General features: G+C 39.1%; 1 protein-coding gene across 12 annotated transcripts in view; it reads left to right on the top strand.

Annotated features, from left to right (window-relative positions):
• Positions 1–26,909, top strand: part of ZNF407 (zinc finger protein 407) — a 537,200-nt gene that overhangs the window by 219,807 nt on the left and 290,484 nt on the right. For all 12 annotated transcript variants that reach the window (XM_055080461.1, XM_028480250.1, XM_055080463.1 and 9 more), the window contains exons 5-6: positions 15,689–15,855; positions 19,787–19,870. In XM_055080461.1, coding sequence (XP_054936436.1) covers positions 15,689–15,855; positions 19,787–19,870 — 251 coding nt within the window. The remainder of the gene's footprint in view (positions 1–15,688; positions 15,856–19,786; positions 19,871–26,909) is intronic.

The raw sequence follows: 26,909 nt of genomic DNA on the forward strand, positions 1-26,909 counted from the left end.
TTAGTTCTTAGCTCTTAGGCACGTTTCTGTGAATATCATCATGTACATTCCTGTGGAATGCTTCATCTGTATCTTCTGCTTATATATAGGAGTCTCTTTTTATTCATCTTTTACTGTTATGTTTTCAATCCTAGTCTGTCAGTTTTAGTCACTAACAATCCATTCAGTAACTGTTTGAGCACCTGCTCTCTGTGAGGCATTAGAGCAGCTTATTTGAGGGTGTGTTCTCTGTTCTTTTCCTGTTGTTACTGTCTTACCTTCCCATACCTGTACTTCTGGTTTTGGATTATTATAAAGCTATAATTTATTATTATAAAGCATAATTTAGTAGATTGTCACTTTCTGTTGTTTTGTTTTAGTGTCTTCGACAAATTAAAGAGTAGAAAGCTCAAGCTTCTGTTTATTCCAGTGGAGAATTAACTAGCATTTGGACTGCACATAGACCCCACAAATAGAAAGACAGGGCCTTTCAGGAGATAGAATCTCTCATCAACAATGATGGTTGATTGATCCCAGACAGATATATTTGATTGACTCTTGGCCTCAGAGCCCTTCTTTCCTCTGCTGGACAGGACAGCCTTTGGTAGCATCGCTTCATGAATTTGGGTCTTTGGGAACACATCCTTAGGACCAGACTAAGTGGAAATTTAACTGAATTTAGACTTGTCGGGTTTTATTGTTGGGACATACTTTGGAAGTATTTTGTTTGAACTCCATTGCATGTGACATGTGTAGAAATTCAGGCTAAAAGAACAACCAAGGCACTGATGTCTCAGCTAAGTTGGTGTCAAGGTGGCTGTTTCACTTCTGTGGCATGGCCTCCTTCAAGCAGCTTTGTTTGCAGTTTTAAACATGTCATTGGGAAAGTCATTTATCAGAATACTTCTTGCTATATTTTGAGCCTTCAATAAATTTTAGTTATATAGGATTATTAAGTGTTATAAATGTTTCTTAATACATCACTTTCCTGCCCTTACTACCGTGAAAGATATCAAGAAGTTGAAAATCTAATGTCCCTGAATTGTTTTGGGTCTTTTAGGGAATATATGTAAATGAGAGTAGTAAAGAGTTCAAAAGTCAATATGCGTGAGGTGGTGTGCAGTCAGCCTGTGAGTGGCACATAAGCCACAATAAGATCAGGACTCTTGTGTCACAGAGAATTAAACGAAATGTAGAATAAGGGTAGGTCTTTAGTGAGAGCTGGTCTGACTGTCTCAAAAATGTGATAATATCTTTTTATTATTGAATACCTAGAACCATCTCTTCCAGAACTGTGACTGTGACTGTGTGGTTACTCATGGCAAACAGAAGATTCTTCAGTAACAGTGAACAGTATCTATGATTAGCTGTCAGCTGTATGGTATTCACAGTATAGGCTTATAAAATCATTGAACACTGATGTCTGAACTATCTGAATGCACATATAGTGAGGTTTTTGACTTCAAAAATTGAGAAGAAAACAATGTCTTTCTTTTTAGAGATCTGATTTTACACTGCCTCAACTATCTCAACTCTTGTTTCTCTCTGTGGTACTCTGATTGTTTCAGCTATGTATCAATAACATTGTATGTTAGTATGGCATAGAAAAGCCAGTGATAGATAAAATTAGTGATTCTTTTAAATTTTACTTAAAAATTTATTTTGGCTAAACCTGTTTGCTTTGAATTATGCTTTTAAAACTCTGTTTGCTTACATATATGTATTTTAAAAATGGAATGTGTGTTGGTAAATATTTTTAATACAGTAGTATATAAAGTGCCAAGTAAAAGTTCCCTTCTCCCCGATTGATGCCCTTCCTCTCCCTCCAGGCTTCCTCAGCCAAATCGTAGATCCCAGCCAAGGTTACTACTATTCACAGTGAATCTGTCCCTACTGTTTCTATTTGTCTGTTCATACATATGTATATGTGTGGTGTGTGTGTGTATTTTTGATATATTGCATATTAAAATAAACTTAATTCTGTAAATGTTGTCCCTTTACAATATTTAATTAATTAATCATTTGAGCAGTTATTTACTGGGCACCTACTATGTGCTAAGCCCTGTGTTGGACCCTGGGGATACAGCAGAAAATAAAGCAGGCAAACGTTCTGCTGTCACGAGCTTACATACCAGTGTGGGGAGAAATTCAACAAACAAAACTGAACGTCCAATATGTGCCAGTATTAAAATAGTGATGATATAGTAAGGGAAAAGAGGGAAGAGCCAGGAGTGCTGGGTGGGGTATTTCAGCTCTCCACAGGTGGCACGGGAGCCTCTGTCAGAGAGGAGGTGGCCAGTGATCTAGACCTGACTGCGGGTGGGAGAGGGGCCCCGTGAGTCTTTCAGGCAGGGAGGAGAGTGCCCAAGCATCCTGAAGACGATTGCGTGGGGCGTGGCCCAGGGCTGCCAAGAGGCCGCTGTGCCTGGGGTGTGCACAGGGGGGGAAGGAGGACATGATGGTAGCTCAGGCCATGTCAGGCTCTGGAGGACTCTGCAAGGACTTTGGTTTTTTTCTTCTGTGTGAGATTGGAGGGTATTTAACAGAGGCCTGGCGCGGTCTGACTCATGCTGTAGCAGAATCGCTGTTGGCAGTATGCAGAGAATAGACTGAACGGCAGGAAGGGAGGGGGTGGTCATGGCAGAGGCTGGGAGCTCTGCTGGACGTTCTGGTGATGGTCCTGACATGGGAGCGCGGTGAGTTGGACCCCAGTGGTAGCAACAGAGGTAGATAGAAGTGTCCAGACTTTGAATATATCTGAAAAGTCCAGCCCACAGGATTTACCAGTGGATTGGATGAGATAAAGAGTAACGGATCACACCAAGGTCTGGGCATGAACAGTGAAGGGAAAAGGGAAAAATGAAGTCACGTCATTCACTAAACGGGCAAAACCACTGTCAAGAGCAGGTTCCGTTGGGGGAGACTGGGAGCCAGGTTTAGACGCGGGACATTTGAGAAGCCTGTCGGCTATCCCAGTGGAGACGTCGTGTGGGCAGCTAAATACCGGCTAGACCTCAGATATAAACGTGGATGTCATCAGAGTACAGGTCACCAAAGGAGTGCGGGTGGGTCATGCAGGCTTCAGAAGGCCGGGAGGAACCAGGAGAGGGGGCTGCTGAAGATCACGAGACTCTCACGTTCTCAGGTCAAGGGAGCGTTTGCGATCAGCTGCCGGCCTGGGTAGGTCAGGTCTTGCCCTTGGGCTGCGTCTGACATTGATCGCAGACACCTGTGTGCCAGGCTGGGCAGGACACAGGGTGTGGCTGAGTGGCAGGAGAACAGGGTGTCGCGGTCCCTGCCTGCTGGGCCCACGCGGCTCCTCTCGCCGCACCCTTTCCAGGTGCCTTTGCTCAAAGACTGTCCCCTGGACTCTGCTGGCCCCGCCTGACGCCTGGGGAGATCTGACCCTCACGGCACCTTCACGGCGGCTCCCACTTGGCCAGAAGCCTCCTTGTTACTGCCTTACGTGAAATAATTCTTGGACTTGAATTCATTTCCGTCTATTTCAGTCTGAAGAGTCTTTAATAAAAATATAGTAGTGATACAAAGAGTTGAGCAGTTTTGCTTTCTTTGTCTCATAAAGTCTAAACTAGCAACCTTTTTGACTTTCATTTTTATTCCTTCCCAGCCCATAATTGAAAGGTCTTTTTCTGTTGCTAATGTCATTTTGATAGCTTCAGTTAATTCTGTATTTTAGCTTCCCTAACACTACAGTTGCTCCAAGTATAAATATATTTTATCACCTACATCCTTCCAGTTGTTTTTGCTTATGCACTTAATTATATTAGAAACTTAGTTTAATATTTTGAATGCTGGAAGGTACATAGTAAATGATAATGTTATTCCCCATAGTCTTTTGTTTGAGGTATTGAAGATTTGAAAAATTAGTAGGAATGATCTATATGCAGTGTTTATAGATGCCTGTCTGAATTTATCTTTTCAAAATAATTTAGAATATATGAGAAGTAGATGAAATCCACAAATCTCTTTTGCAGAAAAGAATTCCATAGCTGTACACATCCAACTTTTTAAGTAAATAATACTCTTGTATTGAAAGGAAGCTAAATTAATTGCTTTGCCCTGCATTTAGGAGGTTGTTTCCACCCAAATGTACCTCATATATGTGTGCACTTTCTATAGTTTTACTCCTGTTTCATTGCAGGCTACTTCACACCCATTGCATGGTGGACATGTGTGAGAAAATGGTGGAGAGGCTACTAGTATTTAACTGCTTATTTAGTATGTAACTACTTACTCTCAGTTGAATCAGAATAACTTTAAAACTCTTTAAAAACTTGTTTTTCATGTTAATCCAATTTTAGCACTTTCCCTTGAACTTATTATTTCGAAAAGAACAGATCAAATCCCTTACAACGTGATCTTTCTACATATATGAATGTCAGAATATTGTGATGTAAATAAAGCAAGTGATGATCCGTATCAGGCTCTGCAGTATTTACGCTGAATTCATCTTCTGAACTCACATCATGTCTTGGTGATGCTGCAGTGCACAGATGCTCCAAGACATTTACTCTAGAAGTGTACTGTAACCGCTGCTCTTCGGACTAAGGTCTCGGAAAGGGTCAATTTCGTACTGAACTCCGAGATTACCGGGCAATACATCTCAACCCTTCTAGCTAATCTTACCTTGAGCTCAAGTGGTTCCCTAGATCATCCTGACATGCTAGAAGGCCGAGATGATGACAAAGGCCACGACAATGAAATACCTAAGTTTGGAAAGGCTGCCTTTCCTGCTTCAGCAAATCACACAGTCACCATCAGGGTGGACAGCCCTTTCTAAATCTGGCAAGTCTATTCAAATGTCTAGAAATTCTGTTTCCAAAGTAGATACATAAGGACCTACAGGATAGAGTGTAAACATCCCATATTTGCTAGTATGTAAGATGCACGGGTCTGTGGAACATGTTCCAGTATTATTGTACAAGAATATTTTTTTAGGAGAAAAATATAGTTTTTTATACATATATCGAAGGTGAATTTAAATTGTTTGGTAGAGAGCAATACTATTTTGTACATTTCCATTTAACCTACTGTGTACTTGAGTCCTGTATGAAGTCGCATCTTGGATAAATAGTGATGGTCCACTGTCCCTTAACTAATGTTAATATTTAGAGAATTACATACACTGGTGTCAGTTGCTGGTTCTAACAGTGCTGTAGTATTAACAGATGTAAATCTCCTGTGTTAGGGGTGTAACCCAAGCACTGCTTATGAGCAGCCTTGTTGTCTTCGGCTTATTAATTTTGTTAAGAAAACTACTGCTCTTTTTAAAATACTCTGATAATTCTTCAGTGGCGAGTTGGAGCTGACGGGGACTGCCGAAAGGAATCCAAGTAGGGAACCATGACTTTCTTATTATTGCTGTTTTAAACAATTGTGAGATAATAGATAATTCTCATGCTTTACTATTTATAGAACACCAGTGATCTACACTGTTAATATAAAATGATGTCTCGTGCTCAGTATTTTTAGAAATATTGACGTGAATACACACCAGGAATAAAAATTACATGGTCCTACTGAGGCTCAGAGAGGCTGTCCAAGGCCAGACACTTATTAACTTCTCTTTCCCCAGCAGCATGAATATGTGACCCCAAATATTATTTCTGAGTCAGTGGCATGCCAGGAACTGAGCAGTTTTATTCATATGAAAGTGTCAGCTTTATTAGCAAAAGGGGATTGGAATCATCCATTCTATACAGATGCCTGATGTTCTTTACAATGTATATTTGTCCAGGTAAAGTTTCATATAGTAACGCGAATGACACATTTTTTGGCATAATAATGTAACACCACGGTGTGAAGACCTTATGACTTTTATAAAACCCTTACAAATCGTAGTTTCTTGATGACTGGGACTGTGACAGATTGTCTGAATTGGGACAGACGTTTTTGTTTGCACTCAGCTTCCATTAATATATCAGTTGTGTTTAATGTTAACATATTAAAAATTAAAAGAAAATAACTTGGGGCTTCCCCGGTGGCGCAGTGGTTGCGCGTCCGCCTGCCGATACAGGGGAACCGGGTTCGCGCCCCGGTCTGGGAGGATCCCACGTGCCGCGGAGCGGCTGGGCCCGTGAGCCATGGCCGCTGAGCCTGCGCGTCCGGAGCCTGTGCTCCGCGACGGGAGAGGCCACAACAGAGGGAGGCCCGCATACCACAAAAAAAAAAAAAAAAAAAAAAAAAAAAAAGAAAATAACTTGAGGGGATTTTGTAGTTGATTTTTAAATTCGTGCTTCTTTCTATAAGCCTGTTTTTGTTCTTATTGGTAAAATCTACCTTCTTCATATTTACCAACCAATACATTCTAAACAGTTAATACTGGAACTGGCAAGGGTGGCATCAGAAAACTTAGTAAAACCTTTTTCCACTGACATGCAACTGGTACAGTCTGTGAGGTTCTCAGCTCTGAAATAAACATTTTTATAGCATCCGTAGGTATATAGCTTGACACATAGCAGTCTTTGTTAGTGCTGACATGCTGTTTGTAAGATTATGTGTTATTTGTCCCCGTGTATAAATGAGTTTGTCATGAATCTCAGATGTGCACATTGTTATGGTAGGTTTTTTCCCCAGACATGTACATATTTGTGGCTTGTATACAAGTGTACTGTATATTTTTGATCATGGGCACTTGTGAAGGATAAAGCCACGTGTAGCTCCTTAGAAAATTATAGTCAAATAATTGTGAAAAACAAACAATGGAAGGGAGATCGGAGAGGGGGAAAAGAAAAACAAAAAATAGATTGGTGGTTCCTTTCGTCATATCAAAGTCAGATTTCTCTGTCTTTTTATCAGGGCCGTTTCAGTCTGGCTCAGCTTAAAGGATGCAACTTTATTTCCCGCTTCTGTGCAGCCTGCTCCCCACTCCCTCCCCTACCGTGATCAGCTCAGGGCTCACACACACAGCACCTTCCCCACCTCTGCCTGTCCCTCCTCCAGGCTTGTCACTGCCTGCCGCCTTTGTTACTGGAGTCTGCTCTGTCCTTTCAGACTCACCTGAAGCTCCACCTCATCCATGAAGCCTTTCCAGCTGCTTCACTCTATATTCACTGATGCTTTTTCTAAACATCTTTTTAAAAAGTCCAACAAAATGTGGTGAGCTTTTGTTCTAATTATTTCACTGACATTAGTGTCTGCCATTGAGGCACAGGCTCCTTTTGGGGAGGCTTATAGGTCTGTACATGCGTGAATCATTGCTAGACACACAGTAGATTCCAATACATACTTTTTAAAACATTGATCAATTGATATAGAAGTAGCTGAGCTATTATAATCTGAAGATTGTTAGGCTTGTGTTACAAATGTCCAAAGACTGAACATCAGTCAAGACATTTGGGATGAATGTGTAAATGGGGTTTGAAATGCATTTTGTCATTTTAGCTCAAATTATTTATATCAGTAAGAGCAATGATTTAAAAGAAATTCTCTTTATATGGTCTTTAAACAGTAACATTAGTCCTTTATTTGTAACTGCTGTTTTAACCTTCCTTGCGTAAATCCAGTGTTTTCTTACCTAACCTGAAGCGATAAAATTTCATGTAGTCCAGACTAGAGGATTGTGGCAATTTAATATGTGTCTTGTTCTCCAGGACCTGACTTCTATGGTTAGTTAAAATTATTTCAACTTTGCAAGCCCTCCAGCTCTGTGACACACTTGAAAGGGGGTAGTTTGGAAAGGACGGGGCAGCCTGCACTGAATGGGTCTCATATGCAGTATTATCCCTTCCACCTGTTCTTCTCATGTTGGCGTTTGAAAGCCCTGCAGGAAACAGGAACTATTTCAGGACTGAACCAACTTCTCAAACCCTGCGAAGGGGCTTAGTGGACGTTTGTTTGCCAGCAGTGCTTGATTCAGATTCTTTTACCCTGTACAGATCAGGGTGCTTTTGGGGGGTGCAGGTGGGGGGATGCGACCTCACCTAAGCCAGGGATTGGCCTACTACCGTCTGCAGGCCAGATCAGGCCCACCGCCTGTTTTCGTAAATAGAGTTTTATTGGAACACAGCCACGCTTACTTGTTTATGTACTGTCCACAGCTACTTCTGTGCTACCAAGGCGGAGTTGAGAAGCTGCATCGAAGACCTGAGGGCCCACCGAGTAGAAAATATTTACTGTCTTTTACACAGAGCCTTTCCTAACCCCTGTTGTGATGAGGAGTTTTGGATACAGCACATGCAGTGGAACGGGCACAGTTCCAGTCAAATTTAATGGGATGGTTTGGGGTAGGCCAGAGTTTATGGTCTCTTTGACAAAGAAAAATGTCATGGGAATGAGATTTTGAAGGATGAATTCAATCTTGAGGGCATGGCCCTTGTAATCCTTGAATGTTTTTCTTTGGGATGAGTCATTCTCTTGGTTCTTAGTAGACTAAGGCAGCCGGGGATTAATATTCTGCCAATGCTCCTCCCAGAAGTAACTTTGACACAAAGCTTTGCAACCTTTGGAAAGAACTGAAAGGGCCAGAAAACATATTTCACAGCTTCTAGAATCTGAATGATACCTTAAGAGGTTTTAAAATGATGGCTTCAGCAAGAATGAGGTTAAATTCCTTTTCCAACTAGTTAACAAGGATCTAGCCTGTTAATTAGGCTAATTATCACTTGTTCAGGGCAAAAAATGCACTCAAGACTCTTGGCTTAAGTAGCAGGCTCCCTTGCGTGCTGTATCAAAGCCCTCACAGGAGGTTTCCAACTTTCATCTGTAAGCCACACTTGATTCTGAAGAGTTGAATTCAGTAAATGAAACCTTTCTAATCTTAGGTCTTTGTGGCTTCTTGATATAAATCATGCTCATGTTTTATATATAATCAGGAACAGTTCACTCTCAAGAGTCCAGCCTGATTTAAATAATCTGGATATTAGTGTTATATATTTTTGGCTTCAGGATATAACTTCATTCATTGAGTCAGGGTTTTTTTGGATCTAGTACGCACGCATGCGTGTGCGCATGTGCACATGCACACGCACACGCACACGCACACGCAAGTATTTGGAAGGAGGTGGCCAGAGGAACCCCGAGTGTATTCCTTGTTATTACTTACCTGTCAGTGTACCTTTTCAATTTTCAATTTAGAGAAAACAGAGATTCTTACTTTCCATGCAGTTTGAAGTTGCATATTTTATTTAAACATATATATATATATATATATATATATATATATATATGTATAGTACTTGAAACCTCATAAAACTAAGATGAACAGGATTACTTTGGAGTAATATTGGGGTAATTAATGTGGATTTAGTTCCTGTTTTACATGAATAAGTAGTTTAATTCTAAAAACAGTATTGTATGTTTTTCCTCAGATGTTTCCTAGGCCAGACACGGTATAGGCATCTCACAGTTCCGATACGTATAGGTATTGGATTTGGTACCATGGCAGAATTTCTTGAACTTCATTTTGCTTTGTTATCTTTTGGATACTTTTTCAGCGTAAGACTCATGTGAATTAATTGAGATTGAAGTTGCTCTTTAGTGGTTGTCTTTATATGCCTTTTATGTGCTTCTTTGTTCAAGAAAGTGATTGTTTTTCAGTTTTATTTGCAGCTCAGCAGAAATTTGTAAGGTAGCCCTACTGGGCAAAGACCCCATCATATTCTATTTTCGTTTCATCTCTTAGTGTATTATTATGTAATTATTAAATTATAATAATTTTAAAAGGAGGCTGTTATCCCAAAGAAACAGCCTGCATATTGGTAGTATCCGAGTAACTTAGAAATTGTTGAAACAGATTCATTAGTATATTGGACTGTTTTGCTAGGAATCATACAAGCCTTGTATTATTTTCAGTTCTGTGTTTATTCATAAAGACCAGCAATACCTGTCAGTTAAGGTTTTGCAACATCAGTTTACTGTTAAAGTAATCATTTTGAATCAGTCAGCACCTTTGTTTCAGAGTTTTGAAAGATAATAACTGCATGATTATTTAATGTTTTAATAAAGTTTAGCTCATTTCATTTGTAGCAGATCTTGCTCATTGCTGATTTTTTTGCAGATATGAATTTGTATGATTTATTAACTTGATGTGACATGTAGAAAAGAAATTTTGGATTACTTAATTAAAATATTCACTTTGAATTGTGAAATTTTTCAAAAACTGAAAGCACTTTTTAAGATGTTAACATATGACCTTGTTTACTTTGTATTCCTTTTTTTTTTTTTTTTTTGTGGTACGCGGGCCTCTCCCTGTTGTGGCCTCTCCCGTTGCGGAGCACAGGCTCCGGACGCACCGGCTCAGCGGCCACGGCTCACGGGCCCAGCCGCTCCGCGGCATGTGGGATCTTCCCGGCCCGGGACACGAACCCATGTCCCCTGCATCGGCAGGCGGACTCTCAACCACTGTGCCACCAGGGAAGCCCCTGTATTCCTTTTAAAAACAACAAAAATGTACAACTGTAGTTAGCTCTCTAGCCCCATATGCATGCCTTACCCCTCTTCTCAGAAAGAAGCAGTATTCACAAATTATGATGTCATGCATGTTTTTGCATGTGGACCTCATATGTTTATATTTAATATTTCTATGTTTAACTTGCTTTGTTTCAATACAGTTACATTTTTGAGATTGTTTAACCCATGCTGATAAATGTAGCTCATTGATTCATTTTAACTTCATTATGATATTCCATTTTATGATTAAACTCATTATTTTTCTACTCCCCAGCTGATGGATATTTAAGATTGTTTACATCTTAATGGGGATACTTTTTTTTTTTTTTTTTTTTTTAAACATGTCTGTACTTGAGCCTGAGTTTCTCAATCATGTTAACCCAGACTGGGCTTTCCGGGAGAAAGGCAAAGGATATCTACAGCTCTAAAATGCGTCATTAAAGCAACTGTATTCCAAATTATTCTGAATTGGAAAGATTAGAAAAGAACATAAAAATATACTAGTGACAATTCTTACTGTATTTCAAAAATCATAAAGTAATAAAGCATCAATGTATCAAAATACTTCTATCTTCATATGTGAGATATGTGCAGATTTTTTATTAATTTGCTAATAAATTGACTGAATAACCCACCTAATAGGGTTTAAAAATTTTAAATAACATTTAAAAGTATAATTTGAAGAAGATGAGTATAGACTCTCTTGTTAGGATGCTTACCTTGTGTAGTAATATGGAAAGATAAAGTTAGGGGCGCAACTCATAATACAAGTGTTATATATTTTGACAAAACTTATCTGCCCTTTAGGCATTCATAAACAGACGATTGCTCTAACACAGTCTAAGGCAGGAGTATCTATTAAGATAGTACCATTGTTCATATAAAAATAATTCAGCTCCCTACTAATTCTTTAGTTTAACTTTGTATGTACATAATGCCTTGCGAAACCTCCATGAAAATTCTAAGTTTTTGTTATATGTATAACAGTGAGGATATTTAGTATCATCTCTTCAAAATTTTAAGTCTAGAGATGTGGGTTTCAGTCACGACTCTGTTTTACAAGTCATGTCATGAGTGAGTTCAGAGAAGAAGATCTTCCACCGGTTTTAACACAGAGAACACAGGCTCGGAGCCATTCCGCGTGTGTGCGTGTGTGTGTGTGTGTTGGAGTGGTGGTGCTGGGGATGAAACAGCACATGTAACAGTAAATAAACATACTGTAAATATATTGAGAGTACTAGAAAAATGCTTAGAATTTAATCCAGGTGCCCTTATTTAATTTAGGAATACTTAGGAATTTACATTCAAAGATGAACTCTTAACTGACTTTTATATGACAGTTACCCACACGAAAATGGGTTTTATTCCAGAAGTTTTAGCAAAAAACTGGATAATAATCCCTGGAAGCCAGGGACTTTGTAACGACAACACCTCTTGGTAGGAACCACTTGAAGGTGCGACGACGCAGAACATTCTGTGTTTAAGATCATTGCCTGCAAGATGGTCAGACCATTGCTACATTGTCTTCTAATTCCTGCTCTGCTGTTGAGAAGTCTGGTACCATTTTAATTTACTTTGCTTCTGATTTTTTCTTTTTCTTTTGAAACCTTCTAAGATCACTTTATATCCAGTAGAAACATCTAGTGCAGACTGAGGAAAGGGGAGGTGACAAACTGCCCTTTTTCAGTACAAGTCCATAGCACTGTTCGGCATTTTGAACTTTTTATCAAACGTTATAAAGTAGCTCGATTACATCAGAGCGGAAATGATGTGGACCTCCACCTGCTCTCCCCCAGATGTGGCCTGCTCCTTAGCACCTTTGCTGTCCCTGTGCTATGGCCTGCCATACCATTTTTCTTTGTAATTCAGTTCATAAATATTTAAATATTAAAAAATTAATTTAAAATGTTTAGAATACCAGAGAAAGGATATGAAACAAATATGGCAAACATGGGTATTATCATCTGGGTATATAAACCTTGGTGGTAGATATGCATCCCTGTCATTTTCTGTATGTTTGAAATATTGACATTTATAAAATAAAACACAAATGCTGAGGAAGGAGAAAAGACCAAACAGCATGAGGATCGCGAGCCCTGGGCGGCCTGAATGACCCCTGTTGCTGTCGTGTACGGATCTCACATTCCGACTCTGAGTCTGGTGAAATTACGTAAGGAACGAGACTGTTCACCACCAGTTCCCTTCGTCCCATTGGTCCAGAGTTATTTATGGAACAGCTCTGGGTACCAGGCACTTTTATGGGCCATAGGATATACGGTGAACCAAACACCATCATACTGTTGTGTGCTTATCTTGTTTGCCCTTTTAGGTTGTACTTTTACGTGATTGTCACTCGTTGTACATCCTTCAGCTGACTGACTTTGTAACTCCCTGCACAAAAGGAGAGATGACTAGCGAATTTTATGCCAAATAGATCTCTTTTTAATATATTGTCCATTCAGTGAAACAAGAAATTGCTGATGGAAGACCACCATGTGGGGATAGAAGAGCATTTATATCATTTAACCCAGTCTAATGTATGTCCCGGGGCTTCACTGATACCTGGGAAACTGGATGGCCATCCCCAGTTGAGGGGCAGCAGCCGACAGAGCCACCGTTGACACCGCCTGTCGGGGCCTGGAGCTCCCATCTCTGCCTCTCCCCGCACTGCCCCTTCCCCGTCCTCCCTGCTGGCTCTGCATTTCCACCTGTTTTCCAACATCGAAATTAAATGCCATCTCTGGGAAACCTTCTTTAATCCACCCTGTCCCATTAATTGCTTCTTCTTTTAAATTTATGATGGCCTTTTACGTTTTTTTGCTGGCATTGAGGTTATCTTTGTGAAGGATTTTCCTCACGTAGGAGCCTGTGATTTTCTTGAGAGCCAAATCTGACTCTTTTCCCTCTTTGTTTCTACTGTCTCGGGCAGTGTTTGTGGTATAGTGGGTGTTCAGGTCTTTCTGAAGTACATGCAGAAGACACAGTGATAGCTTTCCTTCTTGAGTTCTCGTGGCAGAGCAGAACTGCACATTTTCACTTAGGCTCTGTCCTAGTGACACATCCACGTGGACTTCCTGAAGGCCCCCAGGAGAGCAGATCCCCTGGATGGACATCGTCCTTACTTGTTGCATGGTGGCCGATAGTTTACAGTGTCTGAGGCTCAGAATTGTGCAGTCCCAGGAAACCCCCCACTGATGAGTAGGTCTTAGTCTTTATAAGGACACTTTACATTGGTAACATTTCAGGTTCTTTTCAGAGTGCCAGTGCATGCACTTATTTTCGTAAAGCAAATTGTAAAACACGTGAGTTTTCTGAAAGTCAAGCGGTGGCCTTAGTTCTTTGTTATCTGGCTTTTGTCATATCATGACAGGCTCTAAGCTCTAGTTTAACATTTTTATTATGTATGAATAATAGAGTACATATATTGAGGTTTCATAGATGTAATTTTGTTAAATGTACATCGTGGTAGATTTAAAAATGAGGGATTTATTTTGTCATTCATAAAGGTGTAATACAGTCCGGAGTAACTATTTGTTAAAAGATAGCATCTACTTAACCTCCTTATTTATTTCTTTTAGGAGAAGGTTAGATCCACAATAAATACATGAAGAAATAAGTAGATAGGGGAATTTATCTTGGAAATAAGATCCCTGTCATGGTTTTGAAATGTTAAATGCATGAAGACCCGTCAAAGATATATACGGACGTGATATTTTTTTACAGTGCATTTCGAAGTATTTAGTTATGTGTGTCATTCTCTAGTACCAGTAAGCAATGATCAAATGATACAGTAATTTCAAAGTCGGTCTGTGTTGAGGGGTATAAATATAGTTTCTCTACACATACATTCTATAAATATATTAATTGGCAATTTTAATATTAATGAAGCACTTAAGATATTTTATATGGCATTTCTTAAATATTTAGCAGTTTTTACTTCTGTTGCATTTAAAATATAATGCTATAAAAATATTACTACATATAACAAATGAAGAGAGATTTTTATAAAAGGTAATTTCATAATTCGATTCCTAAGAATTTGTGAAACCTGAATGATTAATTTGTTAAACTAATCCACATTTGCCTCAAAATGAGAAAAGTAATTAATTGGAGCTTGGAATTTATTTTTCTACCCTTATGGGACTAAGAAGATTTGTAAAATTTTAGTTAAAAGCGTTTATGTAAAGAATATACTCTTTATATCTCCTTATTTGTATCATAATTTAAAACGCAGATATTATAATCTTATTTTTAAAATTGTATCAACTTGCTAAACGTGTAGACCAACTTATGATAGTCTAATCAAGCTGCCATAGTCTGTCTTTTTTGTGGCGTTGTGCTTATCAACTTATTAAAATATTTGAATTTTGAATACTGGGTTTTAATTTGCTTTTATTTGAATTTATCCTGAATTAATTAGCTGGACACTACTTTATTAGTCACAGGGATTGCGTTAAACTAAATCGTATTAGAGATAAAAAGTAAATTTTAGTGGTGATTTCCTGAATGCAAGTGAAAAGGGACAGAAGCTCGACCAGAGAAAGTATTAAAGTTTTTTTGTTGATGGTTCATATTGCCTGGATTATTAAAGGTATTCAGAGATCTTTAACTGGGAACTGTGGGGCTGAAATATTTTCTGACGTGAGTATTGATCTGTTATTTTCAGTTTTCATCCCATACAGGAAATAACTGAGGTTTCTTTTTCTCAAAGGCATACTTTATGAAAAGTTGTATTTATAATCTTATTTTTATTCTTATCAAAGGGAACTTTTTATGTACCTGTGTGGTAACCCAGAAGGACACCTTGTTAAAAAGGAGACGCCCTCGGAGCGTGTCTGTCGTCCGAGGGAGCGGTGTGGTGTGTGCCGTTCCGGGCGGGCTGGGCTCTGAGTGCTGCCCGGCCCCAGCTGCCTCCGCCTGGCAGAGAGCAGGGGTGTCTGAGTAGTTTAGTACGGATAGCTTTTCATTTAGCCTTTGCTCTGACAGCCCGTGCCCTGGATAAGTGGTGTAGGCCTGTACAGGTGAAATCTATTCTCACATTTGCCTCAGGGGTGACTGGACTGTAACAGAATTTTTCAAACCCGCTGGGCCCAACCGCAAAGCAGAGAATAAATGGCTGAAGTGCCAGGCCTGGACAGAAAAATCAATGCCTGGTTATACAGACATGACAGACCAGGCCCGCAGTTCTCCTCGCGACACCCTGCACTCGCCACACTGCAGGGCTGGAGCGGCACCTGTCTGGGCCCGAGGTGCTCCCGTGAGGGTAATATTTGCATCCTTTTCTCTCCACTCCATGCAGGAAATTTACATGCCGCCTGTGCGATAGGAGTTTCACCGAGAAGTGGGCCCTGAACAACCACATGAAACTCCACACGGGGGAGAAGCCATTCAAGTGTACCTGGCCTACCTGCCATTACTCCTTCCTCACGGCCTCCGCCATGAAGGACCACTACAGGACGCACACAGGTGTGCCCGTCCGCCCGGGCCCAGTGGTGGTGGTAGTGGGGGGTGGTCGTCTCAGCAGCAGTCCGTAGAAAGGAATCCGTGTTTGAAGAGTTTAAGATTGTGGTAATTATATGTTAAGAGGTATGGCATCATTTCTTGGTGTTTTGATGCTGCTCAGCATGACTTTTAAGTGACAGTTTCATATTTGTGTGTGTGCCTGGGCACCCGTGCATGTGTTCACATAAAATAAGTTTCATATTTCAAAGCTGATTTATGTCGCGTGTGGGTACATATATGTGTATGTATTTAAACATATCTTTTTAGGTGTGATCATTATAGAAGATCATTTGAGGAGATTAAATTTTCATAGAGAACTCGTCTTATATTTGTTACTGATATGGACTCCGTGCCATAATGTTTCTGAACATTATTGAATCTTGGTTTTCATGTACCAGTTGAAATTTTTAAAATCAATTTACTATTTCTCTTCAGAGAATACTATCAGACCCAAGCGTTTTTGAAATTACTACAAAGAGACTAAACTGAATTTAGCTAGTATAAATTTTTTAGATAATTGAAAAAGTACAAATTCACATACATTTTACATCAAAACACTTAGTGGACTGTGTGGAATTTAAACCAACTGATAGTAAAAGCAGCGCACAGAGTACATCTGTGCGAGGCACGGTCCTGAGCCCTCTCAGTGTGGACCTTCATGAATATAGTTCTCCTACCTGCCCTGTGGTTCTGTTCAATGTATATGACATGCTTTTCATTATCTAAGGACAGGGCCCCTCAACTCCTTACAAGTGTGTAGTCGAGTGCTTGCCTTATCTCACTGTGGCGAGATGACTGAGAGCTGTTTGGTGTTTTGTGGTCTTCTTCCTCTTTACAGCTCTCAGAAAGTATTTTGTTTCAAGGAAAAAATAAATTTTAATCAGCATTCCCAAATGTTCTCCTGATTGCCAAGAATCCTGTATTATTGTTAGAAGTTATAGGTGAAAAGTTCTTCTGAAGCAGTTTGTGGGAAGCCCGGGCCTCCTTAGCTTCCTTGACAAGGGCGCTGGCGATTTAAGGTCTCCAGCCTGCCCTGAAAGATCACTTATATCGAACAGCAGGTGAAAAGCCAGTGCAGGTGTAATTTATCGTCGGCGCTTCCTTCTGAAGAATAATTGTGGAGACTTGGCTGGATCAATAATATGGATTTTTGTTGTTAGGTCTTGTAGTCTGCACCATAATGAGAGATAGGGGACAGTGGCTGTTTTCTAATAGAAAATAAAGGATTGGTTTCCGTGTCTTTCTACATTTGAAAGCAGAATGGCACACTTGAAACTAATTCAGGTTGTTAAGAAAAGTCTCCTATTATATCTCTGCTATCATATAAATATGGCATGTTAAGTGAACCCCCTGTTATTGAGTATATTACATTTAGTTTTTTCTTAACATTTTTTTTCTTGAAAAATACTCAGTTGCCCACTGTCCAACCCTAACTCCCCCTACCCCCTTGGGGAAGAAAAAAAAAAAAGGGCAAGTGAAAATTGAATTTAGAGTGACAAACAAATCAAGCCACCAAGGTAAATATGACACACAATACATTGCAGACTAACATCCTAGACAAAAATCCTGCACATCAAAAAATCGAGGTCCCTAATAATATATCTAGAAGCAAATCACATGGAAAATGGATAATTTTGTCTTTGTGCCTATACATATCTTAAAATAGGAAAGGGAATAAAGCTTAGTGTATACATGCAGCACATATACCTGTAAAAATGTAAATTTCATTACATGCAGCACATATACCTGTAAAAAATATAAATTTCATTAGGATTTGTCTGTCTGTTAATGTTTATATCTTACAAGAAAGATACAGATTGCAAAGAAGTTCATAAACGAGGGAAAGGAATCATAGTCTGCTTGAGTCCAGAAATAGTAAGAATACTCTTTCCTCATGAGGTATTTTGCTGGCTGGGTAGCATAGCACCAATCTCTTCTCCGCCACACACCACCAGATGCATAGGTGTGTGTGATCTTGTGTGTGCGTGTGTGGACCACGGTACACACATTTCCGCACACTCGAAGGGGTTAATGCCCACAAAGCTGTGGTGATGGGTAAATTGTAGAGAACAATTTTGTCTCAACACGGAATAGTATGTTAATATTAACGAGCAAATTATCTTTGGGGATTTTTTACAAAGTCTATTTTCAGTGTTATTTAATTGATAATACAGCTAGTTAGAACGATTTATATTTCAAATTGATTAAATAATTAAATGAGTGATTGTAATTAAACTTTATTCTTCACAGCCCATCTACTCTATTCTTTTTTTCTGTATTGATATAATGATGCCAAGGAATGAACTTAACCCCAAAATAGGAAAGTAAAGATAGGAAAAATACTTAAATTCAGCTTTATTCTATAAATGATAATAATGAGCATTTTAACGTACCATGGGGAAATAAGATTAAACATAATTTGGTTAAAACTCTCTTTATTATTATATGTTCATTTAAATTAGAGAAGCTAGTATTGCTCTCAGGTAAAGGGAAGACTCTTTCTGATTACGGTAGTTACTCTACCTTCCTATGTTTACTGTTTTTTCTAACCTTAAAAAGGCAATTACCATTTCCACAACACCTCAAGCTAAATTTCTATTGTGATACACCTAAACATTTTAGAACAAAGCAGGCTGACGTGGGCAAAAACCCTTGAAAGACGTGTTGCATTAAACATTCACATGAGTAAAGTAGATAAAGATAGATAAAATGATTTGTTTTATTTTTGAAAGGTATTTTATAATTTCACTGACTCTCTCCAAGGTGTTAGCATTTTTATTCTCCTTTTCTCTTCTTTGGGAGCCTTATGGGATAAACTGCCTAGGTGCCAGCACTTATTGCCCAAATATGCTGTAGAATAGAGAGAGATTGCATTTATAGACTGTAGGGCAGAATGTTAGCTTGTGTAAAAATGTTTTTTAAAATGAGCATTTAAACATTTTTAACAAAGTCTGCCAAATCTGACTCTAATTGTTGCAGAGTTTTCCAGTCAAGAGTTATCACTAAAGATGAATAATAGGAGTTTGTTTTGTTTTGTTTTGTTTTGTTCTTTTGCGGTACGCGGGCCGCTCACTGTCGCGGCCTCTCCCGTTGCGGAGCACAGGCTCCGGACGCGCAGGCTCAGCGGCCACGGCTCACGGGCCCAGCCGCTCCGTGGCACGTGGGATCCTCCCGGACCGGGGCACGAACCCGCGTCCCCTGCATCGGCAGGCGGACTCTCAATCACTGCGCCACCAGGGAAGCCCAGGAGTTTTTATACAATTTCTTTAGCAATCCCTAGACTTCCTTTTTTGTGCCATGAAAGTTTGAGGAACATAAACAGCACTGAGTTGAGTAATGTAGATTTTATTGTTACTTGGGATCTTCAGTATATTCAGGGAAACTGTTTAATTCATATTGTTAAGTAGGAAGTTATTAAAGAAGATGCTGATAGAATCACGTAAAACCGATTCAATATCCTTCAGTTGTTAGAAAATTCAGTATGTTTTATTTAAGCAGAATCATGTATACTGTATATTAACAGTTCCAAGCAACCTTTAGTCAGCTCAGAAAGTCCAGATGTATGGGAATTGTGAAAAATCAGGATATGCATAAAAACTGTTCAAGTGCATAAAGCAGCCCCATCTGGAAGACATCTACCAGAAATGAAGTTGTACAAAACCATTCCATTGATAATAAAGCTAATTTTTATGGGTCTGACAAGTATGTAATTATGTTCAGTGGTGCTTTTCAGATTTTATCACAGTCAATAAACCGCAGTGGTAATTTCATTCCCATTTGACATATTTACATGGAAACATTTGATTGGAGGAATTAGTAACCCTGAAAGCCTTGATAGATATGTTTTAATGATCTGTGACCTCCACAGTCCCTCATCTGTTTATTGTTGCAACAGGCGAGAAGTCGTTCCTGTGTGACCTGTGTGGCTTTGCTGGCGGGACCCGGCATGCCCTCACCAAGCACCGCAGGCAGCATACAGGTCAGTCCAGCCACCCGGCCCTCAGCCTGCTGCTCAGGAGGCAGCCAGTCCAGGGGGACCCCCCGCATTCGTTCTTGGCCCTGGATTGCCTGTCTTTTCGACTTCTGTAAACTCTGTGTACTTGAGGGTCTACGGAAAATTGTGCTTGAATAATACAAGATTTTAATTCATCTGCTTTTACGTATTTATAAAGTAAGCCTGCTGCGTGTCTTACGGATCAGGTGTCCTGTAAAGTCGTGTCAAGCAGGGGGAGAACAGGGTCTGGCCTTCGGTGTGCAGACATACCAGCTGCTTCTCTGCAGCAGAGCCCTGTCTTGGGGGTGGTCCGTGAGCCGGGGTGAAGCTGGGGGGCCCGCCTTCCTCTCAGTCGGTCCCTCCCCGTCTGCTTTCCTGCTCACGCCACCTTTTAGCTGCTTCTCACCTGCTTACCAACAGCCCTGCCTTCCCATCTTTGTCTCAGCCTCCGGAACCACCTGACTCTCTAGCCAGCAATCCCTCTGCGGGTTGGAACCAAGTAGATGTGGTTGTAGCTCAGTGCAGCTTCAGGTATTTTTGCGATTAAGAATGGAAAGCAGTCGGAACTTCCCTGGCGGTCCAGTGGTTAAGACTTCGCCTTCCAATGCAGGGGGTGCGGGTTCGATCCCTGGTCGGGGAGCTAAGATCCCACATGCCTCACAGCCGAAAAACCAAAACATAAAACAGAAGCAATATTGTAACAGATTCAATAAAGACTTTAAAAATGGTCCACATCAAAAAAAAGAAATCTTAAAAAAAAAAAAAAGAATGGAAAGCAGTGAAGAGGCAAGTTAAGCAGATAAGGACATTGAAGAGAATCCTTTTTTTTTTTCCATGATGGGCATTCTTGGTGATTCAACAAAATAAACTAGATGCCTTGGTTAGGAACACATAAGGATGAAAAGTTTTAAACATCTATTAAAGTTGATTACCTATTGATATGCTGTAATAGGTCTTATAAGTAATTACTTTAACTTCTGAATTATATGTGCCTGGGACAGTGCTGATTTTTGGTGATGTTCCTCGTAACTATTAATAGAACCACTTTTTACCCTAAAAAGTGTTCTAGTTTAGATGATAAATCATATGGTAACAGAATTTGTAACTCATTGCTAGACTTTTACTTGGGTTCCATGAGAATAGTTGAGTTTGGCAGTTATACTCAAAATGGCATAAACATAAAATACATGAAATATGTTGTTTATGGTACATTTTGATTCTTGATATGCTATATTTAGCGCTTAGCTACAAGGGGCTTTAATGCCCATTATGGTATTTATAAGATCAGTGAAAATTAATGCTAGCAATTCATTTTGGATCTTAAGTTTATATGATTCAAATTTCTATATGGGATAAGGATTATTACTGAGTCAAGAAATATCCAATGTTAATATAATGTTGAAAACTCAAACTTGGTAAACATAAAACTCTATTTTAAGTTTGTAGTAGCAACCTGTGATCACATTTTTTTTAAATCCAGTGATTTACAGTTTTGTTGTAAGAGATGGCAGAAGAGCCCAGTGGATGGCGGTCATTTTCTGATTCTTCAGGTTTCAGTTTATTGATGCCCGAACTGTTGCCATGCAGATGGTGTCGCCCTGGCGTGGCCCTGGGCGTCAGCAGACTCCCCGGTGCCGCCGTTGCAGCGTGGCCGTGCCCCCTCTTCCCGCTGCCGAGGGGCCGGTAATGCTGTGATCACAGGCGTTTACAGGTGATCGATCATGAACCTGCATCGAGCAGGCACAACTTTATATTTTATGTCAGGTCCAGAGGCTCCTTATTACTTTGCTATTAACTTTATACTATATAGAACAATGTCTCACAGACAGAGGCATCTGTCTTTTTGGCATTTATCTGCCTCTGTGGCACAAATCAAACATGATTCTTTAATACCAAAGTCAGTTCAAACAGCTTAGCCAAACAGTACTAAGCCAAGCAGCTTAGTACAACTCGGTCTAGGCCCTTAGCTTTTATGCTGGATTTATAATGTTTAAGCAACACATAACTTTTTTTTTTCAAGCCCAGATTTGTTTGGCTCATTTAAAATCTGTGTTTTTCTGATGTATTCCTCTTTGACGTGGTTTACCTTTCTACTACAGAGTGCCCACCCAAACTACAATCAGCTTGGAAAAGGATAGGTATCAAAAGGGTTCCAAATGGCGTAAATAATTCCCCACTGCAATACAGACTGTCTAGGGGGTTGACACAAAACATCTTCCGCTCCAAGATTTACTTTTATCTGGTAAAAGGGTCACCTGTCAGAGACCCTTGATTCAAGGGCACAGGAGCAAATCCTCACATGTAGTTGAAGAGCCTTGGCCGGCTTAATGACCACCAGCCCGCCCAAAGGAATGCGGTGCGAGCTTCCAGGAGAAGGGCTTGGCCCATCTGATAGATTGTTGACACACAAAGGGCACCTCTCTCTGTCCATAAGCCATGCCGGTACTGGTGTCCCTCCTCCGGCTTCCTTTTACTCTTCTGTCACGGGGACCTCAGGTGCAGAATATTCCTCAGTGGTTATTTTCGCCAAGATTACCGCTTGAAAAGGAAAGTATGAAGAACACAATTTAAACTACTATATACTCTTAGGTGAGAGAAACAGGCAGAAAGGAAATTTCACCAGCAGGATGTATGCAGGCAGCCCTGTTGACTTACAGATAGCATTATTCAAGAGTAGTTAATATCTCACTCATAGGTTTATTCATGCTTCTGGCTTTAGAATGACAAAGAATTCAGAAGGACTGTTCCCAATGCACCAAATCAGTTTGATCACTCCATCAAAAATGTTTCCTTAGTAAGTGTGTACACCTCCTCACGTAGCACCTATCTCATTTCATGCAGTTAACAAATATTAGGAAACTGAAATTCTTGTTTAGCATTTTTAAGGTTTTCTTTCAAATTTTACAATCTAGAAGTATTTATTTATCGATTTATTTTGCTATATATTGAGACTAACAAACAAGAGCTACTTCTGTATTTCTGAAGTGTATTTTCCTGAAGAAATTACATGAAATTTCCTGAAGAAATGATCGTTTCTGGATAAAAAAGAGATACCAATGAACATAGTCAGACAATAGTATTGAACATGTAACAGAATTGAGTTACAAATTAACTGTTATGCACAGATTGAATAAACTGTAATCTGTGTTAAATTGACACAGAGTTCTTTTCCATCAAGGGCCCAGACATGCTTGAGCCTTCCTTTACTTAGTGATTGTAGCTTAGTATGTAGCATACTTTGGTAGCATTATATTTTTTCCTCTGTCAGCCTGTAGATTTTTCACAATTTCTTAAGACTGCATAGTTTAATCTGTTGTGTTGTCAAGTTCAGCATGAAATGACAGTTGATAGTTTATTGCAATACAATGTCAGCTTGACATGAACTTCAAATTATTAGAGTTACAGAGAATCTAAATGACATTATTCTTTAAAAGTTTTTTTTTAAGTTTAAATTGTGTCACATAAAAATGCCATAAAAGTTTAAATGAAATAAGATTGATACATCTACCATGTTTTTTAAGTGTTTATGTTAAACCTTCTCACCAAGAAAATTAACTTTGAGGAGCTTGGATGACCTTGTATTTATACCATTGACTCAGACAATGACTCCATAATGTTACCCCTCTAGATTCTTGCCAGATCCATGAAAAATGGATAGATTAACGATGTCTACCAAGGCTAATAGAATAAACCAGTTAGCAGTGAGTATGATGCCAACGTACTTTCAAACACTTCGTTTGAATGGAATAAGGAGACGTCAGAATATATTTGTGAATTTGCTTAACGAAACTTTAAGTTGTTTGACCCCTTAGATTCATGATATTAAAAGTGGAAGATTCAAGCTACCTAATTTGAAGTCTTAGTATATAGTTTCAATAGTCATGTCAGTATTGTATTGGCATAAAGATTTCCAGATAGATCAAGGGAGCAGAATAGACTCATGCATATATTTGTCCATTGTTTTTGACCAAGGAACAACCTTTAGAGATAGATTTAACAGAGGATGTGCAAAACCTCTTCATTGGAAGCTTTGAAATATTGCCAAGAGAAATTAAAGAAGACCTAAATAGAGCGATATCCCATGTTCATGGATTGGAAGACTCAATGTTGTTAAGATTTTATTTCCTCTCACACTGATCATTTCAAATCCCTCAAGCTTTTTTTTTTTTTAAAGAAATTGACAAGCTGATTTTAAAATTCATATGGAAATGCAACAGTGAAATATCAAACAACTTTGAGAAAGATGAACAAACTTGACTTACACAACCTGACTTCGTGACTTATTAAAAAGCTTCAATGATCAAGTCATTCTGGTGTTTTCATCAAGGTAAACAAATACATCAATGGAATGGAATAGAGATTACAAAACAACCCACACCTACGTGGTCAACTGAGCTCTGACAGAAGAGCAAAGACAGTTTAATCTTTTCAATACATAATGCTGGAACAATTGGCTATCCATATGCAATCAAAATAAAATTTGATCCATATATCATGTCATGTACAAAAATGAACTCAATCTAAATATAAAACTTAAAACTATATAAATTCTAAAAAAATGTAGGGGAAAAATCTTTGTGATCATGGATTATCAAAGATTTCTTAGATACCAGCACATCAAAAGCCTGATTCATAAATGAAAAGAATCATAACTTGAAAAATTATAAATGGAGAACTTGAAAACTTTGTAAATTATTAACTTTTCTTCAAAAGACACTGTGAAGAGAATGAAAAGACAAACCACAGGCTGGAAAGAATATGTATATATCATAACTCTTATAAAGGATTTGTATCTGTAATATATAAAGTGCTCTCAGAACACAGTTTTAAGAAACCAACCAACTAAAAAAGTGTCAAAATATTTGAACAGGTACTTCACCAAAGAATATAAATGCATGGCACATAAGCACATGAAACTGTCCTCAAATCATCATTAGAGAAATTCAGGTTTAAGGCACTAAGCACACTGAATGTTGGTGATGATTTGGAGCGATGGGAACTCTGAAGCACAACTAGTAGGAATATAAAATGGTCAAACCACTTTGGAAAACAGTTTGGCAGTTTCTTACAAAGTGACATATGTACCTACCATATCAAGGGATACACGTGACATTCACGTAATGAATACTACTCTACAACTCAGCGGCAAAAATAAATCAAGTGTTTACACCTGGAGCAACGGGAGTGAAGCACAAAATAAAGCTGAGAGAAAGAGGCCAGACAGAAGAGAAGCACATACTGCATGTTTCCATGTGTGTACATTTCTAGAAAGCACTAACTAATACATAGCGACAGAAAGCAATGAACGCTTGCGTGGGGATGGACCGAGCAGAAGGAAGACAGGGCACAGGGACACCTCTGTGGCGCTGCTTATGTTCATTACTTGATGGTGGTGAGAGCTCCGTTCTGCCTCCTGTGTCAGGTCTAGACAGGTGATGTCAAGGCACTGAAGTAACTAATAATGAGTGTTTTCATCCAGGTGAGTGCCTCCCTTTGTGTTTCTGTTTTCCATGTGAACTATTCTTTGACATCGGTGTACAGTTAAGATACTCTTAATTGAATTTAATGAGCAAGTCAGTCTTTATAATGAATGAGGAAGTTTTCAGATATGCTTGTGTATGATGGTTTGTATATTTCTGTGACATAGAATATTCCTGTGTCAAATGTGAAGAGATTGCGCGATTTTATTTTAACTCTGTGCAATTCGAAGATCATGGCTTATCCCTCAAATAAAAGCAAAACCTGCCATCATCGTGAAATTTATTTTTTTGTATAAGTCAGTTCAGTACAATTGAGCTGTCTCTAGCAATTTAAGTGACCTGACCAGCGGTTTAGAAACTGAGAACAAAGAGTTATTTAGGCTGACCCTGGGTGACCACTTGATTGGGGTGTAGTATACGGGAAATGGCTAAAAGAGACAAAAACCCCTCTCAACTCCAAGATTTTTACTCTGCTTTGTATACGGTCTTCTTTTTACAAGAATAAGTCAAATATTCCCTGGTAGGATCTGTTAAATGATACCTCTACGTCAAGTTCACTAACTTTGCGAAGCCATTAATTATTTTATGTATATTATAGTTTTTACTTTGTTATTGGTTATGAGCTCTTGATGAGAGCCATTTGTGTGCTGCTTCTTTTATCTTTGTGACAGTAGTTTGCAGTTTCCAGTGTTTAGGCAGTCCTGTCCCCATAATGATGAAGCACTGCTTATTGGGCACCCTCCTAAGTGTCTTACCCGTGCCTTGTCTGCTTTAATCCTCACAGTTGTCTCCATGTTCGGTGTATTCTCCTCCTGATCTTGTTCAGGGGGTTACCAGGTAGGGAGCGAAATATGGCAAAACCTGGATTGGGATTGAAGTCCTTTTGGCTTCTTCTAACTGCTTCCCTGGGCTGCAATGACAGATAAAATGCCATCAGATGAGATGTGTATGCATTCAGTAAATGTTACTGCAGTTATGGGCAAGGCCATATAAACAGGCTTAGAGAATGTAGGACAAATTTCTAAACGTTCTGATTTTCAGGGCAGACATAGTTTTGTTGCTAGCTGAATAGATGTAATTTTAAACCAAGATATTTCATCCCTCATTTTCTGTATGTTAGTATACTTATAAAACTATTACAAAAACATGGGAAATAAGTAACAAGTGGAGTTACATATGTAAAATTAATCCATCCTATATGTAAAATTTCTCAGGAAAAATGTCTCTTGACAAGCGTATTTCTGTATATCACAACTGTGTTTTAAGGAAGAGGTGGTGAGCTTTTCTCTAGTTCACATGTAATGTGAGCTATACATGTATCATTTTAAGTTGCCTGGTAACCATATTTAAAAAAGGAAAATGTAATAGGTGAAGTTATTTTTTATAAATAGATAATTCAAACAAATACAAATTATTATCATTTCAACATGAAGTCAATATAACCTTATTACCAATATTTTATTCTCCCCCCCCCCCGCCCCCAGGACTTTAAAATTTGGTGTGTATTTTGCACTTCCAGCACATCTCAATACAGAGGCCAAATA

This window comes from Physeter macrocephalus, chromosome 19 (genome assembly GCF_002837175.3).
Source record: "Physeter macrocephalus isolate SW-GA chromosome 19, ASM283717v5, whole genome shotgun sequence".
Lineage (NCBI taxonomy): Eukaryota > Metazoa > Chordata > Mammalia > Artiodactyla > Physeteridae > Physeter > Physeter macrocephalus.